Source organism: Patiria miniata, unplaced genomic scaffold, assembly GCF_015706575.1.
Source record: "Patiria miniata isolate m_02_andy unplaced genomic scaffold, ASM1570657v1 HiC_scaffold_20, whole genome shotgun sequence".
Classification (NCBI taxonomy): domain Eukaryota; kingdom Metazoa; phylum Echinodermata; class Asteroidea; order Valvatida; family Asterinidae; genus Patiria; species Patiria miniata.
In genome coordinates, this window is record NW_024037059.1 from 34,604,579 (window position 1) to 34,624,834 (window position 20,256).

Below are 20,256 nucleotides of genomic sequence, written 5' to 3' on the forward strand. Positions count from 1 at the left end.
ACCCGAGGCCGTTTGCTCAGCACGTATGGCTCACACAATATCCCCGTGTATGGAGAATTTTTGCTGAGTTTCTGCCTCGCAAGGCCGTGAGGCAAATATCTATCCTGTTTGATTTCTAGGGGTGCTGAGCTTAAAAGATATAACCAGCCCATGAAATCACGTACACTGTACGCGTGATTTTCAGATTTTTTTGGGCAAATCGCCTAAAGCCAGCTGGTGTTTGTCCACATTTTGTGTGTGTTAATCTCGCGACCGACAAACGAGAATAATGTCCTTTCATTGGTGAGTCAATCCGTTCTGAAAAATGTGTCACTTGACTCATCTTTAGAAATGGTGTTTTCTTCAAGATGACCGCATGCCAGGGGAGAAACAATAATTTATAGTAGGTTACTTTTTGGATGGCTGAAAATGGTCCACATGTTTATTACAGAACCGTTGGTTTACCAAAACGTCACAAATATACTTTACTCATGAGTGAGCAAGTGTCTTATACGGCTCACGTCCATTCTATTTTATTTAATTGTCTGTCCTAAAGTTTTATAATATATACCAAATTCATACATAATAAAATCATCCATTCCATTCGATTACAAGAAGATAATTATCCGATGGAATACCAAACTGAAATGCTTCGTTAAATTAATTTCCGGACAGTTGTATTTTTTTATCCAAGTAAACAATTGGGCCCTCCAATCCAATACAACATTTCAGATTCTACTCTAATACAAACAAGCTCGACCCGGCGGAAATATCTGGAAGTTGCGGGTCAACGAATTCGTGTTCAAGGTGAGTTGAAACCAGTTGAACTGGTTTCAACTGGTCCTCACTGGTCCAGTTGAACTGGGAATTGGTGACTAGTTTTAACTGGTTTTAACTGGTTTAAACTGGTTCAACTGGTTTGAGCTGGTTTTGAACTGGTTTAACTGGTATGAACTGGGCAACAGGTTTCCAACTGGTTTCAACAGGTTTCCAACTGGTTTAACTGGTAAGAACTGGAAAACTGGTTTAACTGGTTTTCAACTGGTTTAACTGGTATGAACTGGTTTCCAACTGGTTTAACTGGTATGAACTAAGCAACTGGTTTAACTGGTTTAACTGGTATGAACTGGTTTCCAACTGGTTTAACTGGGAGGAACTGGGCAACTGGTCTAATTGGTTTTTAACTGGGAGGAACTGGGCAACTGGTTTAATTGGTTTTCAACTGGTTTAATTGGTTTCCAACTGGTTTAACTAATTCATCTGGTGTGAACATGGTTTCAAACTGGTTTCCAACTGACATGAGCTGTTGCCAACTGGCTTGGAACTGTTAAGTCGTTTTGAATTGGTCTGTAACTGGAAACTGTCGTTAACAGGTTGAACTGGTCTTGAAAAGGCGGGCTGAGATCTGTGGGTTGCTTCAAGGGAGCTAGTTTGATGAATATCTAGATACATATTTTGCAATTAATTGACAATAAAGAGTGCCATGTGGAAACATGTATTACAAAAGAGACAAAGGGGATCAAAATACTGTTGGCAAATACTGTACGTTAATTGTATCTATTTGACACTGTTAACAAAATGTGTATAATAATAATCAATGAAATTTAATTGGCTTCAATAAATGCAGAAGCCTTGAAGTTGAACCATGAAGAATTCTCAAGATGGCGATGCAAGTTCTTTTACAGTTGATTTTCACATGATTTTTACAAGTTTTTTTAATGGCAAGATAATTTCCTACTTACATGCAAATTTGAAAGTTTGGAATAAAAGAGATAAGGTTTTGTTTTGAATTTAATGCCTCTTAAGTTCACTATAAAAGTCTTGTTTCAAAAATAGGCCACAATCCACGTTAAAACAGTAAAGGTAGCCTACTCACAAATGTTCAAATTATGAAACCGCACATCGTCTCAATCTTGGTGACTAAATTTACAGGAAACTTCAATGGCTTGATAAATCCAGGACAATTAACATTCAGTCTCAGATCATCATACTATTGTTTGACAAAAAATTTACAGACTTACACTACCAGAAAACAGGTCCAGGAAGCAAAGAACTTTCATGTACTGTCAAAACTAGTCAAGTTGTATCGAATCAAAGATAAAAATCATCAACGCTGTAACACTGAAGCCTTGCAGAAATAACGTCAATGTTTGGATATCCAGTTCGCATGCTTCAAATTGGCATAACAATTACACCTCGAGTCACTTAATTTACTGCAGTTATACGTGCTTCTTCAGTGTCTACTGAACCTTTTCCCATCACTGTCGTGCCCGTCTCTGTTGCAAAACTCTTCTCTTCACGCTACCGATTGACTGTTCCCTTGTGTCCATGGCTCCCTGACATTGATAACAAACCGAACACAAAATTAACTAGTCTAAGAAATTTGTCTACAAACACAAGCTGTTTCGGATATTTGAAATACTCTGAGCACGTTATGAACAATCAGTGACGTCACTACAAATGTCATCTATAACTGCACATTGTACGTACATGTCAGTTACAACCAAATCAAACATTATCGGCCTGTATAAGAATAAAATGCCCCTGTTAAGGGACGTCACATGACATCTGATGATGAGGTCACTTCAATTTCCATCTAAAACACATCCATGTGAATGTGCATACCAAGTTTTAATTGGACTTGTACTTCCGAAGTTATAGCGATTTAAAAAATGCACATTTATTGTCACGTCACTTGACACACGATGACGTCGTCGTTACGAATTCATGAGGGACCAACTTCGGCTGCTGGTCTTATATAGTGTCTGCCAAGTGTAAAGTCAATCAGCCATATAGAAGCGCAAAAGTGTGTGGTTTGAAGAAAAACGTGTAAAAAACCAATAGGGAAAAATGCATATTTAATGTGATGTAATCTGACACATGATGATTTCACGATCCCAAACCTCTTCTAGGACCATCTGTGGGTGGCAGTCTAAATGTGTACAAGTCTCACGTCGATCGGATTTACGAAAGTGCCAAAGTGTTTTAAAACGTGTACAAACCCTATGGGAAAAAATGTATCTTTAACGTGACGTAACCTAACACCTGATGACGTCACCGTCACAAATTTCTACTAGGACCATCTGTGGGTGGTAGTCTAAGTATTTACCACGTCTGAAGTCGATCGGATTTACGAAGGTGCCAAAGTGGAGTGTTTTAAAACGTGTTCAAAACATATGGGGAAAAATGCATCTTTAATGTGACATAACCCGACACCTGATGACGTCACGATCACGAATGTCTTCTAGGACCATCTGTGGTTGGTGATCTAAGTGTGTACCAAGTGTAACGTCGATCAGATTAACGAAAGTGCTGAAATGGAGCGTTTTAAAACGTGTACAAACCCTATGGGGAAAAATGCATCTTTAATGTGACGTAACCTGACACCTGATGATGTCACGATCACGAATTTCGTCTAGGACCATCGGTGGGTAGTGGTCTAAATATTAATTAAGTCTAAAGTCGATCAGATTTACGAAGATGCCAAAGTGGAGTGTTTTAAAACGTGTTCAAAACATATGGGGAAAAATGCATCTTTAATGTGACATAACCCGACACCTGATGACGTCACGATCACGAATGTCTTCTAGGACCATCTGTGGGTGTTGGTCTAAGTATGTACCAAGTCTTAAGTTGATCGGATATCAGAAAGTGCCAAAGTGTACTGGTGGCAGAAAAACGTGTACAAACCATATGGAGAAAGAGTCTGAAAAAGGAGAAGAAAAAGAAACTAGAAATGTGTTTGTGGACAAACACAAGCTGTTCCGTATATTTGAAATACTCTGTGCACGTGATGAACACTTGATGACGTCACTTCGAATGTCATCTGCCAAGTGAAAAGTCAATCAGACATATGAAAGTGCCAAAGTAAGTGGTTTGAAGAAAAACGTGTACAAAACCTATGGGGAAAAATGCATATTTAATGTAAAGTAACCTTACACCTGATGATGTCACGAACATGAATTTCTTCTACGACCATCTGTGGGTGGTGGTCTAGGTGTGTACTAAGTCTAAAGTCCATCGAATTTCCGAAAGTGCCAAAGTGGAGTGTTTTAAAACGTGTACAAACCCTAGGGGGAAAAATGCATCTTTAATGTGGCGTAACCTGACACCTGACGTCACGATCACAAATTTCTTTTAGGACCATCTGTGGGTGGTGGTCTAAGTATGTACCAAGTCTGAAATCAATCGGATTTAAAAAAGTGGCAAAGTGGAACAAACGTGTGCTAAACCTATGGAGAAAAAGTCTGAAAAAGGAGAAAAAAAATAAGAACCAAGACAAAAAAAATCTTAACGAAAACAAGAGCTGTTTCGGTGTGTACACCGAAACAGCTAATAATCTTAACGAAAACAAGAGCTGTTTCGGTGTGTCTCCGAAACAGCTAAAAAGAAAAAAAAAAAAAAACTAGACGGACGTTGTGTTTGTAGGTAAACAAACACCGAGCTGTTTCGGTGTTTTTTCTGTCTTTGAATGAAAAAGATTGACGTGGCCATCGGCGGCTATCGAACCGAGAACCTTTGTGTGGGGATTCCAAGTTTTTGCCGTGTGTGCCAAGTGTGTAAAGTCGTTTGGGAACGGGTGCGCGTGCAAAGCGTAGGTGGGTGATTCCATAAATTTAGGGTCAAATTTTGGTGTCCGAGTTACATCTGACTTGTGTAAGATTTTGTAATTCAGGACACATGTCTCTGATTCTAAGAGTGATTATGTAAAGCAAACTACCTGGTAAACAAATGAAAAATAGTGTGAAGTCATTTTTATTGACACTTGAATGGCAAAATAACAGGTCTGGTGTAACAGGGACACCAAAAATGTCACACTTTTGGACCCCTTATTTATGGACATACCCAGGTGTGCAGATGATGATAGCTGATGATAGATGATGATTTAGGAAAGTGTCAAAGTGTACTTGTATTTAGCAACTTATTTGTGGTGTCTATATTTGAAGTAGGAAAAACGAAATGTGTTCAACTATGTTGGGAGTGAAAATACCAATAGCACTGAGCAGACGAGAAGGGAATTTTAATGACGTCTTGGAAAGAATTCCATATACGGACTCCAATTATTTTTCTAGATATGACTTGAAAAGTACCAAAAGTTGTAAATCTGACGAAGAAACGGAAATTTAGGAGGGGAAAATATCAAGATTATCTTTAAAAATACTTTGACGTTTCCTGTCATGGCCCATAGAGGTGGAGGCTTATATGGAATTCTTTCCAGTGTTCCTAACGTGGCGCACTTGAACAAATCCCCGAAAATCCCACATTAACATTTAAGAAATTCTCTGAAATTGTTAACTTCTGATAAATCATGATTATCCCAACTCACATACCCAACTACAAGTTTGTCACATTTACGTAAGCCGCATAAATCTGTGGCATCATGACTGTTCCGCGTAGAGTGCGCGGGGACCTGGCCAGCTGTAGGGCGGCAAGGCATGCACGCGCACGCTGTCAAAATGTCAAGTTGGATAACGGTCGAGTTGTCCGACCCCATGGGTACAAAGCCTATGGAGAAAACAACGTGCACAATGCCTATGGAGAAAAAAACGTGTACAAACCCTATGGAGAAAAGAACGTGTACAAACCCTATGGAAAAAAATGCACCTTTAATGTTACGTAACTTGACACTTGATGACGTCATGATTACGAATTTCTTCTAGGACCATCCGTGGATGGTGGTCTAAGTGTGTGCCAAGTCTGAGGTTGAAGCAATTTAAGAAAGTGCCAAAGTGCCCTTGTGAAAGAAAAAACGTTTACAAACCCTATGGAGAAGAGTTTGAAAGAGAACTAGAAATGTGTTTGTGGACAAACACAAGCTGTTTCGGATATTTGAAATACTCTGTGCACGTGATGAACACTTGATGAAGTCACTTCGAATGTCATCTGCCAAGTGGAAAGTCAATCAGACATATAGTGCCAAAGTATGATTTGAAGAAATACGTGTACAAAACCTATGGGAAAAAAATGCATCTTTAATGTGAAGTAACCTTACACCTGATAATGTCACGATCACGAACTTCTTCTAGGACCATCTATGGGTGGTAGTCTAAGCGTGTATCAAGTCTAACGTCGATCGGATTCACGAAAGTGCCAAAGTGGAGTGTTTTAAAACGTGTACAAAACATATGGGGAAAAATCCATCTTTAATGTGACGTAACCCGACACCTGATGAGGTCACGATCACAACTTTCTTCTAGGACCATCTGTGGGTGATGGTCTAAGTGTGTGCCAAGTCTAAAGTACATTGAATTTACGAAAGTGCCAAAGTGGAGTGTTTTAATACGTGTACAAAACATATGGGGGAAAATGCATCTTTAATGTGATGTAACCCGACACCTGATGACGTCACGATCACGAATTTCTTCTAGGACCATCTGTGGGTGATGGTCTAAGTGTGTGCCAAGTCTTAAGTACATTGAATTTACGAAAGTGCCAAAGTGGAGTGTTTTAATACGTGTACAAAACATATGGGGGAAAATGCATCTTTAATGTGATGTAACCCGACACCTGATGACGTCACGATCACGAATTTCGTCTAGGACCATCTGTGGGTGGTGGTCTAAGTATGAATTAAGTTTAAAGTCGATCAGATTTACGAAGATGCCAAACTGGAGTGTTTTAAAACGTGTACAAAACATATGGGGAAAAATGCATCTTTAATGTGACGTAACCTGACACCTGATGACGTCACGATCACAAATTTCTTCTAGGACCATCTGTGGGTGGTGGTGTAAGTATGTACCAAGTCTGAAATCAATCGGATTATAAAAAGTGGCAAAGTGGACTGGTGGAAGAAACGTGTGTTAAACCTATGGAGAAAAAGTCTGAAAAAGGAGAAGAAAAAAAAAGAAAAAAAAAAATCTTAACGAAAACAAGAGCTGTTTCGGTGAGTCACCGAAACAGCTAAAAAGAAAAAAGAAAAAAAAAATACGAAAACAAGAGCTGTTTCGGTTGTAAACGAAACAGCTAAAAAAAAAAAAAAAAAACCCAAACACTAACGAAAACAAGAGCTGTTTCGGTTGTAACCGAAACAGCTAAAAAAGAAAAAAAAAATCTTAACGAAAACAAGAGCTGTTTCGGTGTGTACACCGAAACAGCTAAAAAAGACAAAAACATTTTTTAACGAAAACAAGAGCTGTTTCGGTGTGTACACCGAAACAGCTAAAAAACAACTCATGAATACAGATGTTCTGGTCTGACATAAATGTGTCAATAAGTGTGTCATTTGTACACTTTCAGAAACCACCAATTTGTCAGGGTTTGGGCTTTTATTATTTTCAGTTCTAACATTATTTAAACATCAGCTAAATTTTCAGAACGAAAAGTAACCATATCAACTTCTGCAATGCCGAAGAAACTGTGTTCCGCAATTAATTTGTATCCCAATTCCGGCCATATTTCATTTACTTTACTTTATCCAATACTATTCTGGTCCCTGAAATGATCAAAGGTGTGTTGTTTCTTGCATTGTATGAGAACCAGGAGTCCAAACTCGTATTCATAATTGTGACTGCTTCGAGTGTTATATAGGACCCTATGGGCCTATACATGTACATGCACCGGTATATTGCTTGGATATGAGCCTTAATTCTTTCACCAGCATGGCCAGATCATAAATGTTAAGCATATTAAGCAAATAATATCAAACACAAAATGTAGTACTAATGTGACGAAATCCATGCTGTAAGATACAAATAAAAAACTTGGACATTACATTTTTAAAAACATTCAGTACAAACTTACCAGTAAGGCTACAACAACATAATGATAGGATTAGCAAGATCAACTTAGGCTCCAAAAACGTCCACAAAGATGAAGTCCAAACTTAAGGCTCTCTCATTCGGTAAAGACTGCAGCTGACTTGTATGTTTACAGACGTGTGTGATATGCATTTGGACACGGATTTGGAACTGTATACAATACAGATAATCAGTGTTTTCTTGGAGAAAACGATGTGTACATATGTGCCTGCTCCGTCTTCAACAATTTTGGATGTGCTAGTAAACTGCATGCTAGCGCGGTGTGGCCTAACGGTTTTTCTGGTACATATGTATGCGGCACGGCAAGGTCATATTTATATGCTGTGTGTTGACCACTATATAGCTCGAGTGTCAAAGGGCATGAAGTGACCTTGCACAAGGCTAGACAGGGTGTAGGTCATACACACGATATACATAAATAAATTCCCATACAGTGTAAAATCAGTAGGGCCCATCATATTATTGAACATCTACCGCAACAAACATGATGTGCAGTCTTGGATCATGTTGGCAGGTTTTCTACGTAAAATCTTATATATATATATATATATATATATATATATATATATATATATAAATTAAATATCAAATGAGTAATTGGCAAAAACTGCTTCCTACTGTTGACCCCAAAAGAAATAATTAACAGCTGGTATATAACTGTTTCCATCCCTATTCTGGTTCTTACCAGTTGGAAGCTGCCAGTTTCATCAACTGGGTTCAAATGGTTCCTTAGTTTAAATTTCCTGCTAAGTAACAAAACCGTCCATGTCAGATGCACTGACAGCGGCGAACCATGTATCTCAAAATGTTGACTTTTTAAGATAATAACCTTTTAAGGGAATATGTAGGTGATGTTTTCATTTAGCAGAATTTCAAAGTCACACGTTATTTATTTTCCGAGTTAATTTATGCCATTTTTTTGGCATTTTTTCGACATTTCCCAAAATATTCTACGGCAGAACAATATGTATTTTACCGAAAGTATTGTTTCAACAGCAAAACAATGTATCTACATGTTGCTCCCTTTTTGATGAAGTTGTTTTTCCCAAAAAGCAGTTTTATATTTGGTAAAAAAGGTTAAGTTGTATTTACATTGCTCTTGCTAATTTCAAATTAACATCAATCAGGGCAAAAGAATGTAACTGAATATGTGTTGTTTCAGTTTCATTTTCTATGACAATTTATAGCCTTTTTTCTGTGGCATAACAATGCATCTTATGTTGCATTGTTTTGCCTAGGAAGGGCCGCCGGGGATCCTAAAATTATAGAATGATCCATGTATGGAGCTTCGATAACGAGGAAGGGAATAGACATCAACGTAACCCCAGCAAACACGCAGAGAACCATGCTGAAACTCTCAGTCCACTCGTAAATCCATCCTATGCAAAAAAACATTATTCATTTAAATTTTATTTTCTTTTTCAGTTTACATGAATGCATATTTTTTTCCTTTTATTTTTTAAAAGAAGACAGATGAATTCTGTACTACCCTTCCCACAACAACTTTGATAAATAAAAAAAGGAAAAACACATTTACACAGCGCCAAAAACAAAGTTGACCCAAGATGCATCAAGACGAACCCCCCCCCCCTCCCAAAAAAAATCCTGGTAAAACTGCACTTTATGGCTATTGCAGTATAGGGACGGGCGGCCTTTGTGTTCGGTCGCAGAAATATCCCCGATTGTTTGAGGAAGTTTTTGGTGAGTGTAAACATGGGCACTGAAAAAGTATGACGTTGCATCCCATTGACAATTATGCAACCTAAATTTTTACTTCAATCGGGCCAGAAAATACGCATAGTTCAAATTTCGAATCTTGTACTTACCCATGCATCCATTCATTATTCTGTAGACGGCTACAGGCCAGCTGACCAGCCACAGGTCGTTGTCCGAGGACTCGTTGGTCCACGGATCTTACACACAAGGATGAACAACTCTGCCCAACTCTTGGTTAGACGCATGATAACGGCCGGTACTGGTGGCCAATACCATGAATACTTTCCAACAAAGACCACTGCGCGCGGTGGCTTTCAGATTTGCATGGCTCTTCGCCCGATTTGGCCTCGAAGTCTGTAAAGCCAGCGAATTATATTTTCGAATATTCATGAGTGTACGTTTTTGATCTTTATTATTGAATTCTGATGAGTGGTAACTACATAACCATGAAGTAACGACGGAATTTTTAAGTGGGGGGGGGGGGGGGGGCGGCGCTGGGGGACTGTACCATTTAAGGGGGGGGGGGCGTCATGTAGATCAATGATAATTTTTTTAGAAACTCAAAATCTCAGTGGGGGGGGGGGGGGCGACTGGGGGGCGACAAGGTTTCATGGGGGGGGGGGGCTGTCGACCCCCCCCCTCCCCCCGTGGCTACGCCACTGCTCCTGCGTGTTTGTTATGGAACATCCAATTTTCTTCACGTTTAAGCCCGCCGCACACGAGAGCTACGTGCTGAGCAAAGTCATTAGAGGCCGTTGGTTTTTCCACTCTTGTTAAAGGAAAGGCTTATCTAGAGACATAGCATTAATTTTATTTATGGAACACAAGTCACTTGCTTTTCGAATCATGGGACACATTTTCAATTTCTTAAGTAAATACCTTGCTTTACAGATTCTACTCTCAATGCTGAAAGTAATTAAAACCTTGGGCCCGCTACTGTTGACAAAGTCTGTGTTCATGCGTGTGTACTTACCCACAAAATTATGCATAATATCGTACAACACTGCAACCCATCCGACCAGCCACAGGTCGCTTGCCAGGTCGTTGGTCATCGGAATGAGAAGGACACCCAGCGCCTTCAAGTTACCATAGAGAACCAAACAGCAGGTGAACGCTGTGGCCACCATTACCCAGCCCCAACTGTCGTGGTCGTACTGGCGGGTGGTTGCATTTCTGGATGATGCCATTACGTTGCTGAATGGCTGTACTCAGTGGATTTGGATTATGTTCCAATACGTACAGCTATTAGGCCCCTAGCGCGATGCATGCACTGGCAAGGGCCACGCAGCCAGGGTGACCGTAAGGTCATGACTGAATTCTGCTAAATGCACTTCAAAAATCTGTCAGATTTATCAAAAATCTGCCAAATTCCCCAGAATTACTCGAAATACAATATAAAACACTATCAACACATGCAGATTTGTAGTATTGCCTTAATTAATGTTCAAATTACATCATAACAATCTATAGCCACATAAAGACAATATGAAATTGCGTAAATTTCAGGCAAACCCCGTTGCGTCCGGCGACGAAATCCGGGTCCCAGTGAACATCGACACCTAGACCAGCCAACTTGTTCCATTATGCAAGGGTTTGTTTGAAAAAATTAAAGCTTTTGTAAACAAATTACCATTTCTTTTGCAAATTTGCTGTTTTCTGTCAAATAACAATTTTTGCAGAATTCTGCCAGAAATCTGCCAAAAAATCCATTCTTTCAAATTTTCTGTCAAACTCGTTTTTTTAGAATAAAATCTGTCAAAGTTGACCGAAAATCGGCTAAAACGTTCACGGTGCACGCAGCCAAGCGTCATCAACGTAGAGGGCGTTATCGAAGAGACGAACCAAATCCAGTCTTAGGCCGTTATCACGCATCTAACCAAGAGTTTGGCAAAGTCGTTGATCCTTCTGTGTAGGAACCGTGGTAAAATTAGACAATCCAAACATAACATTTCCAGGGATTTCAGACAGTAATGCCCCTTTCAGCGGATGTGATGCAAGAGTGTCCATGTGAAAGGCAAATCCACATAAAGCAAAGACGGTTCACAGATGCACAGAATGTTACCGGTAATGATCAGAAGCACGAGGTCGGTCGTCTGTCCTCGCGAGAGGCACTGTCTCTTTTGCCTACAGTGCATGGGTGGTTGACACAATGATGTCGCACGGGCAGTTTCAGTCAGGGCTTGAGTATAATTTAGTCTTCATTTCTGCCCACTGCGTTTGGTGTTGGCAACGTTATCGGAAAGTTGATAGTACCCCTCTTACAGCAGATCGGCCTAACACCGTTCATGACATTTTGGGCGTGTTTCGGGGCAGGCATCGTCGGTGTATCGTTCCTCCTAGACGCCTTCATCAGACCTTTTTTTTCGGACAGTTAGCACTTACTGGATTCGTAGGCGTGTGAGCTTTTTCAGGCCCTCGACGTCATGGTACAGTTCCTTGTGAGTGATGACCGGTTGGTTAGTGTCCTGGGATGGCAAGGAATGTTCATTGGCGTTGCTGGGACACTCGTATCAGATTTTTATTACAGCAGGGGAGCGGTGCTCCTTAGTTTACCGCAATAATTTGTACTTTCATTATTATTCTTGCAGAAACTCATAGTGAAAACACCCTTTAAGTCCTGTGACAGATTTGACCCGGTATCAGAGTCATCTATTCAAAGTGCAGATATTACCAGTTTCATATTCGTTTGTCTTTATGCACCCAGGTTTAACTTCGCTGTTTAGCGCTGTCTGCATTTTTTTTCTTGTCAACTGATCTTTCTCGCTGCTTTTAAGATCGAAACGAATAAACGAGTATGAAATTTTAATATAGGCTTTCCCGGAAATTTTTGGAAAATGTGCATTTGAATTTGTAAAACATACATAATCAATTAGGCGATGATTTGGAGAGCGACGTATATCCTGGATCATATTCGCAATAACCAGCATTCGAAATCATTTTGCATCATTCAAACAGATATTATGTGCACAACGATTCTTTTTTAGGATCAAAAATACGTGATTAGGCTTTTAGTTTGACGGATGCGTTGCCGATTATTACGAATGTGCAATCCTATACGCAGACAATCTTTTTCATTTGTTAGAATTTAAATTCGCACATTCCGTATTTAAATAAAGCATATAAGCCGAGGCTTAATACAACTTTATTGTATTCATTAATTATTCAATGTATTGTAGGCCTAAGTGATCATTAGAGTGTTTGTTGTTAAATACACAAATACCAATGTGAAATGTAGGCAAATGAAATGCTAAAATGATATAGATCTGACCAAAATAAAATAAATTTAAACTAGATTTACTTAAGTTTGTGGACAAACACATGGCTGTTTCGGCTGAAGGCCAATATATCTACAAAACTAGAGGTCTCATTGAGTTGACACTTGGTATGTACCTAAACCGGGATGTGTTATAGATGAAAATTTAAGTTCAGAATAATGAAATGAAGGCATGAATATTGTTGGAGGAAGTACACCAGAAAGCTCTGGACGCAACCCTACTTCGATTAATTTTACTCGACACTGATGAGGAACAATTGCGGTGACGGAATATTTACATACAACAATCTCTGCTGAAATCGATGAAGTTTGACAAACCTGTATAATTGAGTGCTGCAAGCTTTTGAGCTCAGTAATGTGAATAAGTACATCAGGGGCGGATCCAGGAATGTTCGCAGGGGGGGGGGATTCATCAGCAAAAAATGGGGGGGGGGGGGCTGGTACCATATTTCAATAGGGGGCGCTGTTCAAATTCGATTATTATTAACACTAGATTACAGAATGGTGTACCGTATTTTGAACAGGCAAACATTTTACCAGTATAACTTTTTTTTTGGTGTCACAACGGGGGGGGGGGGGGGGGGGGGGTCGACTTATTGTTAAGGAATTTGTATTCAATTTTTTTTTTTTTACCGAGCTGGGGGGGGGGGGGGGTTGGACCCCCAAACCCCCCCCCTCTGGATCCGCGCCTGTACATGGAATACTATGCTTGCCAATTTTTTTGCGGCCTTAGTGATACCGGGTTTATTTTATGGCAGGTCATTGCTTTAATTTAAGAGCAGCGGTTGATGTAGATTAATGCAAATGTCGGTGTACGATTAAAGAATATTTTTTTTTGGAATACATAAATAAATAGGGAATAAATATGAATACGTTTTACGATATACATAATGTATAAGAATTGGTTTCGATATGGGGATCCTATTTGTGCGAATATTCTGAGTATACCGTACAGTCAAATTAAAACAAATTTGCGGACACCATGCCTGTTCAAAATATCACTCAATGAAATTGTATTCAACACAACACTGCAAGGCTTTTAAATCTGCTTTTAAACGCTACCACCAGCTGCTTTCTTATCTTGTATTAGTTCACATCACATGCACATCCAAAATGTAAGACTATGTCCCAACTGTTTATACAACAGGATGTTGTGGCTATTTTAGGTTTACAGACACAGTTTCATCAATGCATGTATATTCTTTAAACTATTAAGAGTGGCCTGCTTTAAATGTATTGACTCAAACTGATAATGTGGGCAAAATAAACCGATAAAGATGCTTAGATGTATGTTCTTCCTGTCGGTGTGACGTCTTTGGGAACATGCCCTACAATTAATAACAATGTATGGAAGATGTGTTAGCTGTGGAATAGCATGACGAATTCACAATACTCGGAGGACTGCAGTAGTGTATCAAGGGCGAACTTTGCAGGGGCACTCGATGGGTTTTCAAACAACGAATGTCTACTTTGCCTTTAGCTTTCCCCAAAGTTGAGGGGGCGTGGTAACATGAAGTGTGACGGAACAAGCCTGGGTGGCGAACCTAATTCCTTCATTATTTTTTTAAAGAGGCAAAATGCGCCCTGAAATACGCACGAACTGTAAGTTTTCGTCATCCAGCCATCGATGAGTAAACATCGTATGTGAGACAGAGCAACGTGGTTCAATCGAGAGGTTTATACTCTTGAACCGCACAACCTCAGTCCGGGACGAGAGCTTGTGAGTGCAGTGAAGCTAGCAGAGCTGAAGCTGACCTGTTCCTTCTGTAGCGGTGAAGTGCTTTGCGAGTTGCCGGCCGCCGTCTGCAGTATTACTTACCAGGGGTAAGGAAGTTATAGCGAGCATATTGCTTAGGGACTGGCAGAGTTGGGAAACATTAAATTGGAGGGGATTGAGTAGTGTTTGGGTAGAGTGGATCTCGTGTAGTGTTTAGATTAGATAAGGCTGAAAGATCAGTAGGCAGATTGGAAGATACGGTTGCCGTTTCGGTAACGTTGTGTCGAGGTTTATTCTGTGTGATCTATTGTCTTTGACCCTAGAGGTTTACCGAGAGGTCACCAACCTTATCGGTCCATAAGTTGGTTAAGGTTGGGGGGGGGGAAATAAACTAACCTGGGGTCCCCCTGTTGCAAACGTGAGCTGATTATTAAAGATTACATTTAAGAGGTTTGGTAGTGAAAATGACCCTCCACTCTATGAGGTTTACTTCCTGGAATTACTGAAAGCGGTTTACTAATTTGCATAAAGTTGTTGAAGTAACCCTCAGTCTTGGTACAAACCTCATGTAAGAGATGAGTTGTTTATTGGTGTCTTATAGCAAACCTCATTATTTGAACCTCGTATATTGTCGTACCCATACACTGATCATAAGTTTTTTTGGAGTGACTTTGTACACACCTGTGTACTCATTAACCCAAGTTCCTTCACTGACTATCCCTATTGCCGAGTATGATATATGTCTATATCTTTTATAAATAGTCGTCATGCTCATTCAAAGGCATATTCTTTGAGAGGTCGAAACCGCCTTGCTACCACGGTGTCAGATTTAACGTTTGCTATACCGTGATGTATATCTAGGTTGTGTAAACGTTAGGTTTACTCCAATCTTAACGATAACCAAGTTAACGATCATTAAATAACAATGTTATATGCTGGTTCTAGCACCCAACGTTCCTTCTTGTCATCGAGAGTAAGGAGACCTTTCCACTTTTTTCTCATTCCAATCTTGTTAACAGTCATACTTCCTTCCTCATTACATTCCTCCGTAATGACTTACTTATCCTGAATTCTCTATTTCCGTTCCTTCTTTTCTTTCTTCCTTCTCAAAACAAACCAAATTCTTCTCTTAAGTATCACATAAAAAAATCTTTTCGGTTAGGTCGTGCATTCTCGTGACGAAATCTAAAGGCACCTTTACGAACCGTTTTTGTGGTCTCCTCCGTAATTTCCTTCTAAAAAAATCCTCTATGCCAAGATGGTTAGTCTCCTCCTTATTTCCCTTCTAAAAATAACCTCCTAGTTTCCAAAACCAAAAACTTCCTCACCAAAAAGGTCTTTGAACTTTGGAAGACTAATCTGGCCTGTCTTACGATGTCAATAATTGTTAAAAAATTTCGATAAATTAGTATCCTAAATGTTATTCATTCAGGACACTCTAAGACAAACAATGTCAACAGCTGATGAAGTTGTTAATAAAAATCAGTTGAAAACAAGTATTTCCACTTGCACTGACTATCATTACATTCAGTGCACTCATCATTATCTGCGCCGAAAATCACAACACGCGCGCGTTAAACACGATACGCGCAGAGAGTGCGCGATTTTCAAAATTGATTCTGCGTCGCGTCACACTAGCTGGCAGCCCTCGTTGATGACAGACGTCTCATAGCATAGTCGTGTTCCCTAACGTGGCGCACTTCGAAGCTTACCCAACTTTCCTCGTGTAGTGTTGCCAAACCTCTTTGTTGATAAACCTCAAATTCATGCAGTGAAATACTGGTACTTTTACCTTTTTAATGTTTGCTATTTAACCTCTGTGAACAATTTCGGTTTCATAAAATTTAATCCGAAATGCAAAAACGGTGGCGTCCGGAAATTGGGCACAAATTGGCGGAGTGTTCCCTAACGTGGCGCACTTGAATAAATCTCGGAAAATTCCAAATTAACATTTAAGAATTTCTGTAAACTTGATAAATTCTGATAAATCATCATTATCTTTACTTACAAACCCAGCCAGATGTTTGTCAGAAAATTATTTTCTTATTTTTCGGGGCATTTTCAAAGGGTTCACTTTGCACTTGAAAATAAAATCGGAAAATTACGCCAAAATAAATTTTTCTTTTAACTTTGTAACGGGTAAATAAACTCGCGATTTATGAACGGGAGTGTTTAGAACTTGATGAAATTTCACTTTCTGCGAAATTTCAGTTAAAACTTTTGCTCTAGCTAGGCGCTACAGGCGAAAAATCAAAGTGCGCCACGTTAGGGGCTGCGCCACGTTAGGGTACATCAACAACACTACACACTTCACTGCCAGCCTGGGTTCACGAAGGACCGCTTCCCGCAAGATAGAACACAAGGTAACATGTAAATATCTCCTTTTAATGTTCAGTATTCTTCCTGTCTTTAACACCATGTAAAAGTTCTTCTCGGGTAGGTCGTGCAGTCTCGAGACGAAACCTACCCATGGTCTAAGCGAACTGCGCCTGACGAGTCTCGCTTCTTTTTGAAATCATGCTAAAAAGAAGACTGCTAAGAACTTTTACTTACCGGCACCTTACACTAACCCTGTTTACTGTTGAAATTATACTTTGCCGTTCGTTGTTTTAACTCGATTGCCCCGAGAACCGCCATAGGCCCTAGTTCCCATAAAAAAAACAAAAACAAATAAGTAATAAAAAAAAAATCCTCCTAGCCAAGATGGTCCGTACCCCCGTAATTCCCTTCTAAAAATATCCACCTAGCCAAGGTACTTAGTCTCCTCCATATTTCCCTTCTAAAAATATCCTCCAAGTCAAGATGGTTAGTCACCTCCATAATTCCCTTCTAAAAATATCCTCCTAGCCAAGATAGTTAGTCTACTCCGTAATTCCCTTCTAAAAATATCCTCCTTGCCAAGATGGTTAGTCACCTCCATAATTCCCTTCTAAAAAATATCCTCCTTTCTAAATACTAACAAATTCTTGTCTAATTCTTGCCGAGAAAGACAAAGACTGAATCTCAAATCGGTCGTCTTACTCAATTTGGCATGTCTTTCTTTTAACGGTTTAAATCTCTTTCATTCCGCGTCAATAGATTGTAACGTTTGGCATATCGTGAGGTAGGTCTTAGGCTGAGTAAGACCTTATGTCTACTCTTAAATAAGCAAGCGACCTGGAATCACTCACCGGTGATGATTTGTCACTTCAAGCATTATATCTTACTCCATCTGCCGTGCAAAAGCGAGCTATACCAATCGTGATTGTATGGGCCAGAAGAATTTATAAAGTTTATAAAATTATGAAACGCACCTGCACAATTTCCAAGTATCTCTTCAAAACCACTGTTCCCACTGGACTTCCTGCATGTCTTTGCAACACAGCACAAGCTGGCCAAGACCTGATTATACAAGAGGATAATTTTGCGAATTCCTTCTTCCATCCGGGTGCTGAGAACTGTTACCGGTCTGTTAATTCATTGCCGAATGGAGCAGGCCAACAGTGTTGTTACGGAAAAGACGGTAACATCATAGTAGGCCCTCCTGGAGGAGGAACAGCCGACAGGTTTGGTCCTGGTGGGTTCTGGAATATAATCTGGCATCAATGGTTCGGTGTTCTTCCTTGGCTTTGCCTTTGCAAACTGTCAAACAACTGTAAGGAATACTACAAGTACAGACCATCAGATGATTGTTCTGACTACGACCCACCTCGACCAGCTGGGGGCACCGGGGATCCCCATTTGACAAGTCTGGATGGCTACAAGTTCACCTTCAACGGAGCCGGAGAATTTCTGATGGCGTCATCTGCAGTACATAACTTAACCTTCCAAGCCCGTATGGAGCGGTACCGCAACACCAACGCATCTGTGTACACGGCATTCGTTCTTCAAACCAATGATTCCTCCAAAGTCCAGGTGCAGATGTCTAACATGAACGAGACACTGATTCTTGTAGACGCTGAGCCGTTGCGTCTTGACTCGATACCTGTCAAAGTCCAACGCCTCCGAGGGGTTCAAATCCGCTTCAACTCTGTCTTGACATAAATCAACATGGCATTCAGTGCTGGCATCGCCGTTACTGTGAACATTGATACAGATGTGATGTCTTTCATCGCTGAACTAGGCGCTAAGTTCCAGGGTCAGGTTCAAGGGCTTCTTGGAAACTTAAACGGAAACCCAGATGACGATCTTCAGTTCCCAAACGGAACCATTTTGGAGCCGGGATCTTCGCTTAGAGAACTTCACGATTTTGGTTTGGAGTGGTTGGTGGCTCAAGAGGACACCATATTCACCTACATTTCCCCATTTGACTACAGCACATACCACTTTCCTGAGTTTTCTCCGACCTTCGAGGTTCCTGATCTCGACGAAGTGAGTCAGGAAATCAAGGACTTGTGTGGCGATTCCATTGAGTGTGTCTTTGATGCGGTAATCACCGGCAGCCTGTCTTTTGCTAACGAGACTCTTGTGCAGGAAAGCACAATAGATGAAGTCCAGAAAGGGTTGGTCAAGATTGTCAGCTGTGGCTATCCGGGTGATGTGGAGAATGGGTCGGTGTCTGGGTCAATATATCTCGTGAATGCCACTGTGGATGTAGCTTGTGATGATGGCTTCACCTTGACAGGGTCTTCCAGATTGACCTGTCTTGAAGATGGTCAGTGGTCGTCTGGTCTCCCTGTTTGTGTTGGCATTGAAGATATAGGTGGAGAGGTGGGGGGGTTATCGTCAGGTATCATAGCTGCGATTGGTCTTGGTTGCTCGCTAGCTGTACTCGTCGCAGTCGGTGGTCTTATCTTCTTTACAATGCAGAGAAAATATTCAAAAAAGGGGCGAGAATAGATCAGAATCGGGTGAAGCTGACCCGTAAACATATCTATAAAACAGTTAGCTCAATCAACTCAGCATAATAAAAGCACAATGAACGGACTTTGCACATTCTTTATATTGACGAAAAGATATGGAACAAAAGCAGAACATTTGCACCACCTCCCCTTGCTTTTCCTATTAAATTTGGGGCGGAACATTTTTGGACCCACTTTTTCAGGAGCAATTTTTTTTTTTTGGCCCCCAAAAATTGTGTTCTGGATCCGGCCTTGTATGGAACATGCAGTTGGTAAAGTGAACATCATGAAGGCCTATTGCAATAGTAAAGCGTTTGTTAGATCCAAACCAATGTCACGATAGACTTACAAAAGGAGCTTCGCGAATAAGACCAATTGCAGTGAAGTACATGTGTATTGATTTCCTGTAGAAAAGAAATAAATACAGCAAACCAAATGTCTTGGATTCAAGACCCAACATGAAAATCACAGGAAATAGTTCCAAGTAAGCCTACACAGTTCTTTTTTTAGTTATCGAGTAGTTGGCCTACCGAATAGTGTTTTAAACTGCTAGAGCATGATCGTAATTGAGTGAGGACCTATAAAACATGGGTGAAAGAACTTTGCAACCCTTAGGATTTAACTTTGGTCACACTTAAGCCCGCTTTAAAACACGATCATGAAAAAAAAAAAATAATAATATTACAGATCAGTTAACTGCTCCTTATGTACATTTCAAGTATTACATTGCATTTTGAAGGTTAAAAGTGATTTTTTTTTCAGAGCGACTGTGTTGATTTGTGTAAAATGTTGCAAATTTTCTTGTAAACTAGTATTTGAATTAAGAAAGATTACAGATCTCAATTAGATATGAGGAATGTATATTTAATCGCCTAGATTAGAATAATACATTATGTGAGTAATGCATTTCACGTACTGTATGCTCTTGTTGTGAAGGCGATTATCCAACATCTATGACTCGTGAACTTTGATATGTCTACCATTTACACA

General features: G+C 40.0%; 1 protein-coding gene across 1 annotated transcript; it reads left to right on the top strand.

Annotated features, from left to right (window-relative positions):
• Nucleotides 1-18,469: 18,469 nt before the first annotated feature.
• Nucleotides 18,470-19,654, top strand: LOC119728064 (sushi domain-containing protein 2-like; the record flags this gene model as incomplete). Its single annotated transcript, XM_038200140.1, has 1 exon — nt 18,470-19,654. A coding segment is annotated over one exon (795 nt), but the record flags the coding sequence as incomplete, so codon positions are not given.
• Nucleotides 19,655-20,256: the final 602 nt, after the last annotated feature.